At 56.5% G+C, this 7099-nt stretch overlaps 1 protein-coding gene across 1 annotated transcript; it reads left to right on the forward strand.

Moving 5' to 3' along the window:
• The first annotated feature begins 1764 nt into the window (after positions 1 to 1764).
• On the forward strand, positions 1765 to 6069 carry LOC117438316 (laminin subunit gamma-3-like). The gene is made up of 3 exons (XM_034073865.1): positions 1765 to 2205; positions 5551 to 5855; positions 6013 to 6069. The coding sequence occupies exons 1-2, from the start codon at positions 1936 to 1938 to the stop codon at positions 5776 to 5778; spliced, it is 498 nt and encodes a 165-aa protein (XP_033929756.1). The 5' UTR covers positions 1765 to 1935; the 3' UTR covers positions 5779 to 5855; positions 6013 to 6069.
• Positions 6070 to 7099: the final 1030 nt, after the last annotated feature.

The raw sequence follows: 7099 nt of genomic DNA on the forward strand, positions 1-7099 counted from the left end.
CAGTGGGTGGAAGTGTCTACAGGTACAGAGGACTTCAGCTAGGTGAAGCTGGGGCAAATCTCAGCTCTGGTTGCTCTCATGGGACACCTTGTTCAAGTCATCCATGGTAGACAAGGGGCATCCCATAACCAGCTTTAGCTCTTCTTCCTCTCCAGGGATGAAGTCACCCAGGGCAAAGTGACCGTACTGTGGGTGAAGTTTTGCTGTGAGAAGCCACTGTCCCAGTCCTGGGTAGGCATCATAACATGGAAAGATGTGTCCAGCATCGTTGTTCTCAGAGAAAAGCGGATTATTTGGGGCTACTTTTGCCCTTCTCTTGTGCAGTGACATTAGATGTGGATAGGCTTTTCTCTGTGTAGTGTCATACAGATCTCCATCAAGCTGTGGCCCCATGGGCCTGTGCTGGGGGAGGAGATGGGATGGGGATACCCATCAGCTCTGTTCAATCCATTGTGCATCCATGAAGCAGCCATTGCACCCTGGCTGCATGGTCTCATTACTCTCTAATGTCAATCCCTCTGCAAGTGGGGATGGGTTGGGCAGGGACATAATCTCCTGGGTGTGTGTAACACCCTGAGGAGAAGGTGTGAAACCCACTGCATGGGAGACCCTCTCCTGCCCAAAGCAGCCCCAGTAACAAGGCAAAAAGCAAAACACCTGGAGAACCTCACCCTGCTTGGTGCAAACCCCTTTAAAGCTGGTCAGTGGAGACGGGCAGGGTGATTATGGAGCTGGAAAAACTTCTCTTTCTCCCCAGAGGTGACAGTGGGTTTGCCACCGGCTGCCGCTCCCAGGCAGCTGATGCTGGCTCCTCGGTGCTGGGAAATTCACCCTTCCCAGCAGAGCTGGCTCGGGCTGTCAGAGCCTGGGTCAATATATGGTAATGGGGCTTTGAAACGGCGCTGCTGCGGGAGCGCTGATTCACAAGCTCCCCTCCGGTGCTTTCTCCCCGCAGCGTTGTGCGGAGAAGGAGAATTAAAACAAATGGGAGTGGAAGGGAAGGGGAGGGGAGGAAGGGAGCTTACATTATAAATGAGGGTTAAACTTCCAGGGCCCCTGGGGGCAGCTCGGCTGAGGGTCCAAAGGCAGTGCTCCCCTTTGCATAGGTCCACTTCTGCTTCCACTTCTGCTCCACTTCTGCATAGGTCAAATCTGGAGGAACCTCCTCTGGCACAGACCATCGTTAGTGTTACCTGTGAAGCTGCTGATAGGGGCTGGTGATAAAGTGGCTTTGGCACCCTGTGGAGATGCCCCATGGCAGCAGGCAGGGATGGGAGCCCTCACTCATGGGGCTGGTGTGGAGGGTTAGGGGCTGTCCCAGATCTAGACAGGTTGGTATGAGGGAGAGACCAGCGTGATTTATGGGGTGAGAAGAAGGTGCTGGGTCTGCTCCAAAGCTTCCCCCTCACCCTCCTGTTGATTCTGGGCTGTTGAGAAAGGGGAGGGACTCCCACAAAATCTAAGGGAAAAACCCATGATGTGGGGCATGTATCACCGCGAGCTCATCCCTGGGGCTGAGAAATGGAGAAGCTGAGCTCCATCTGTGCAGCTCAAGGTACAAAACACCCCATCCCCAAAGCAAATCTCCACTGAAGGAATCCCATCCTGCCCAGCGCCGCCGCGTGTGGGACCCGGGGAAGCCCGAACCTCACAGCCTGGATAACACACGAAACTTTCGACATTCCAGCAGCTTCCACAAGGTGGACCTCGGAGCGAGAGGAGGTGCCGGGCAGGGGGACTTGTCCCATCCCATTCCCATCCCATCCTGTCCCGCCTGCTCTCGCTGTGCCATCCGGAGGAGGCTCAGAGTCGGGGCAGGCGAAGCCCCAGCATGGCACAGCATCCGTGGCTCGGCTGGTGGCCCTTGCTGTGGCTGGTGCTTGGGGCAGGGGGCTCATCCTCCTGCTGGGACCCCGGGGCCAGCCCCGCCGCTGCATGCCTGTCTTTGAGAACGCTGCCTTCGGCCGGGCGGCCAGGCCACCAACACCTGGGTTCACCCCCGGAGGAGTTACTGCCTGCAGATGGGCGCTCGCCACGCCAGCACCCTGTGCCACCGCTGCGATGCCAGCGACCCCCCCGGCCACCATCACAAACGCCTCCTTCCTCACCGACTTCCACAGCCAGGAGGAGAGCACCTGGTGGCAAAGCCAGTCCATGGCCTCGGCATCCAGCACCCCAACTCTGTCAACATCACCCTCCATCTGGGTAAGTGCCGGGGGGAGCCCTGCGGTGCTCCGTGGTGCAGTGGGTGCAGCGATATCGGGTGGGATGCTCCTGCATCCCATGGCAATTGGTGCTGGTTTGGGGTTAAAGGCAGGATGTTCCCTGGGGCTTTAGGGGGTGTTAGATGGGAGATGCCCTCTATGGGGAGATCACTGAAAGGACCCGGGGAGGGTCTGCCCCATCCATCAGCAGATGGTCCTTTGTGGGGTGAGGATGCCAGCACTGTGCCAGCCTGTGCTGCTTCCCAGCCACCTCTGCCTGGGGCATCTGCTCTCATGAGGCTGCTTTTATCTATTATGCAAGTTTACATAGTGGGGGACAGGGAGGTCCCTACCCCTGTCCCCCCACAGAGAGCTTTGCCCGCTGTGGGTGAGCACCGTGGGGCCAAGCCTGTGCTGTTCACCCCCATGCATTGCTGAGGATGCCCAGTATGGATGCAGAGCTCTGCATACACAATCCCAGTTTTCCCAGCTGGGATCTGACCCTCTACATTTCAAACACTGTTCAAGCCGCTCACTCGGAGGGTACTTAAAACCCATGGGGCATGCCTGGCATTTTAAAAAGGTTTTTTTAACATTTGCCTGCCATCTAAACTACCCTGACTATTGGCCAGCGCTGTAAAACCTTCATTCTCCGCAGTCTCATGCCATCTGCATGCAGAAGGGGGTTAGTGGAGGGGCTGTGATTGGAGCCGGTAAAAGGACAGCGAGTGTTGGTGGGACCCAGTGGCCGGGGTTGGGGTGATGGGTGGAGGGTCTGTGCCTGCCCAGCAGTGTCATAGGAGCTGCTTGGCTGGGTGAAGGTCACTGCTTTCCCAGCCCCTGTGAGCAGAGGGACATCTGGCCATTGTCCTCAGGGCTGGGCTCCCTGCTGGGCATGAGGAGGGATGCAGGAGGAGCCTGCTCCTGCCGGGCCCATGGGAGGATGTTCTGCCGGCCACTTCACCCATCTAACACAGACTGTCACATTGCCCCGATTCACTCGTTGTTTGACCCGGGGCACAGACAATCTCAATGGAACATGGTGAGGCCAACAAAGCCACTGCCCCTGGGCGATGTTTGTGTGGCCACCAGTCCCAGCTCAGCACATGGATCTGTGCAGGCTCCAGCACATCAATGTGTGCAGCAGCCCTTGCCCAGCTGCGCTGCCCAAGCTCGGGGTTTGCTTCCCAGTCTTTGTTCTGGTTCTTCCCCCAGCTGCAGCCTGTTGGACCCCACACTTGGGTTTCCAGTGGAGTCTTGTCCAGCCCCTGGACCTCCCTGCTGTGTCTGTCTCCCATTAACACATCCAAGGCCATAACGCTGTACTGAGCTCATCTGCAGTCTCGGTCCCTGTGTCCCTTCCTGAGCCAGAGTACTCAGAGTACTGATACCAGAGCATCCCCCTGCAAATGCACCCTTCTTCCTGCATGGCTCAGATACTTTGCTATGCTGGAAAGTGCCATTTTGGTGCCCAGTGCATTGCTGTGACCTTTCCCATAGCTGCTGGGCCCTGTTCTTGTCCCAGCTGCAGACTTTTATTGCTACCTTAATGTTTTCACTTGTTTTATGGAGGAAATCCCAAGTGGTCCCTGCAGCTCCCAAATGTGACCCAGGACAGGTCCTCGCTCATCAGCTCCACTGAGTAATCAGGGTTTTTAACCCATGGAGCATGTCCGTGCCATGCTGCTCTTCTTGCTCATTCCCAAGTCAGATGTCTTGTAGGCTCTGCAGTGTGGTTACCTGGGGAGCTTATTAAACTAACATATCAAATGGAGGTGCACAAGACCTGTGTTTACCTGTGTGATGTTGAATTGGTGTGTAATTACATATCCTCCTTTAAATCTCTCTTCTCCGAGAGGTTTCAGCCACACTGTTACAGTGCATCCCACTAGGAGCAGATGGCTAATCCCAAGCGCGCTTGGCCATTGCATTTACCCTTCAGACATCAGGGAGGAACCCAAAATACCGAGGCAGCACATCTCAGAGAGCAATCAGGGGCTCCTGGTGCCTTGTCACCCTCCACTGCCTGTGCACCCTACCAGCATCCCTGTCCTGCTGCACACTCGGCTTTGGGATGTGTCACACCTTCCCAAACAGCAAAGGACAGACAAGCAGCCTGGGTCATTGTCTGGAATTCTTTTCTCCCAGCAGAATGAGGCTGATTTAAACGTCTGTCTGGGAAAAGCATGTGCTCCCTCGGGATGCTTCCCAGGGCAGCCCAGGCTCCTCCACCCGGCTGGATGCACTGAGCTTGGGCCCCCCAGCCCAGCGGTTGCCTCCCCTTGTGCAGGGCCTGCTGGGGTAGGGGCTGTTTATTGACACAGCACTGAGCTCCCTTCCTCCTCCCAGAGGAACACTGCTCCGGGAGGTGATGGCCCTGACCTCACTGCTTTGGTTGACAGCCCCACAGGGACCGTGCTGTCTGGAGAAACCAACACTTGCGGGCATCTTCCCTGTGAGGGGCACAGGCAGGGGCACCCCCACTGTTGCAGTCCCAGAGCATTGGTGGTGATGGGATGATCCACTTGTGGCCCCTTCCTGTTCCTCCTCACCTCTGGGTGGGCTGTGAATGGGTCTGTGTGTTTCCCCCCGGGTGCTCCCATGTCCCTGATGGAAGGCAGCTGCTTTCCAGCGCTGGTAGCGGGCTGCCTCGGCTCCCCGCAGCAAAGTTGCAGCACATATGCGACAGTATTCATATGGGCCCAATTAAAGGCTGTTTTCCTAGTCCGGAATAAACCCTCTAACATTCCCAACTCATTATCTTTCAAATAAAGCCAAAACCTTGCAGCTAATTGTTTTGTGCTGTCAGAAGCGGTGCTGCTGTGGAGCAATCCAGTCTTTGAGCTGGTCCTTCAGCTCTGGCAATTAGGCAGTTCTGATGTTCACTTTGTGTTTTCTTTTTCCCCTTTTTTGTTAATTCTTTCAAGCGTTTTCAGAGCTGCCCCAGGGATTGGTGCCTCTCTTTGTCGTCATCCCAGCAAAGACAGCGGCAATGCTGGGTCCCAGCATGCAGGTCCCTGGGAAGGGACTGGCCTTGACCTTTCCCACCTCCCTATCCCTGTGGCACTGCTGTCCTGGGGATGCTCCTCAGTGCCTGGGCCTGACTTTCCCCTCTGGCAGCTGGTTAAAGCCTGGTTTTGCAGTGGCTCTTTGATCCTGCAGCCCATCTGGTTGGATGGATCTGGATGGGTTTGGGCGCAGTGTGATGAGTAGCTGGGTGTGTTTTCCCCTCTTTAAGCTGTGGTAGAGGGGTCAGTGCAGGAGGGTGCTGGCAGCTGTGCAGGATGGAGTGCTGGCATGCTGACACCCATCGGGAGACAGTGACAGCTTTGTGGGTCGTCCCTAGGCAAAGCCATATGAGATCACCTACGTGAGGCTGAAGTTTCACACCAGCCGCCCGAGGAGCTTTGCCATCTACAAGCGCAGCGTGCCGAGGGGCCCTGGGTTGCCCTTCCAGTACTATAGTGCATCCTGCGAGAAGACTATGGGAAGCGGCGCAGCGCAGTACCTGCGCCCGGGGGAGGATGAGCAGGTGCCTTCTGCACTGATGAGTTCAGCGACATCTCCCCACTGAGTGGGGGCAACGTGGCCTTCTCCACCCTCGAGGGACGGCCCAGTGCATACAACTTCGATGGAAGCCCCGCGCTGCAGGTGCTGCTGGGGTGGGAAGGGAGATGGCACCTGGTGCCTTGGGATCCAGTGCACTAACCCCTGTGATATCCTGCATCCTTGTAAGAAGAGCTGCAGGATGCATCCCGCTTGGGGAGCTGGTGGTCCAGATCAAAGCATCTTCCCCATGTCTCTGTAGGAGTGGGTGACCGTCACTGACTTGCTCAATCTCTTGAACCGGCTCAACACGTTTGGGATGACATCTTCAAGGACCCAAAGGTGCGCCAGTCATACTACTATGCCATCTCGGATCTCTCTGTTGGTGGCAGGTCGAGAGCAGGAGGGGGGGACCTTTGGTGCTTGTTTGAATTGCGTTTTTGGGGCAAACTGCCCAGATGTGGCTTCCTCCATGCACAAAAACAGAACTGGCAGTGCAGAGATGAGCGATGAAACCTTGAGCACTTTCAGCTCTGGGCTTTTTTCCCTCAAGCTCTATCCATTTTCCACCAGCTGGTATTTGCTTTGCCACTCCCAGCTTTTAACGGTTCCCATGGCTTTTAAATGGTGCTGGGGGCTTGTGTTACTACTCCTGGGGCTCTCGCTTGGTCCCTGGGAGCAGCAAAGGAGGGGTCCTGTGGTGCTAGTGAAGAGATACTGCAGGCTGGTGGAGGAGCTTGGAGCATGCCATGTCCTGAGGAGCTGTGGTGGGATAGGGGAGCGATGTGGGACAAAAGAAGCTGGTGGTATCACTTGGTGCTGCCCTTGGGCTGTGCTCCAGCTGGGAGGAGTGAGAAATCTCTCTATTGTGTCTTAGAGCTGCCGACTCGGGCAGGGCCAGGGCTGCTCCCCACTGGCCAGCAGTCCCCATCACTGTACCTCACCCCCCCAGGCCCAGCAGCTGGAGCTGGTCAGCATCTCACACAGGCCATCCTCAGTGTGTTGACCTAAGAGCTGGCTGGGCTGGAGCACCTCAGGGACACAATGAGCAGCTTCAGTGCCAGCACAACCTGAGCTGCTTCCTTCCAGCTTTTGCTTCTCAAGGCCAGAGTGGATGTGGTTCTGGACAGTCTGGTTTAGTTGAAGGTGTCCTGTCACTGCAGGGGGTTGCACTTGATGACCTTGAAGGTCCCTTCCAACCCAAACCATTCTATTGTTCGGGGCAACCTGCCCCACTGCACAGCCCAGGCATGGCCCCAGTGCTGGCTGCTGCCTGTACAGTGTCAGAGCATCTCACCCCTGTGCTGGGGCCCTTGCTGCAGGTGCAAATGCAATGGCCATGCCAGTGA

The sequence above is a fragment of the Melopsittacus undulatus genome, unplaced genomic scaffold (assembly GCF_012275295.1).
Source record: "Melopsittacus undulatus isolate bMelUnd1 unplaced genomic scaffold, bMelUnd1.mat.Z mat_scaffold_1012_arrow_ctg1, whole genome shotgun sequence".
NCBI classification, from domain to species: domain Eukaryota; kingdom Metazoa; phylum Chordata; class Aves; order Psittaciformes; family Psittaculidae; genus Melopsittacus; species Melopsittacus undulatus.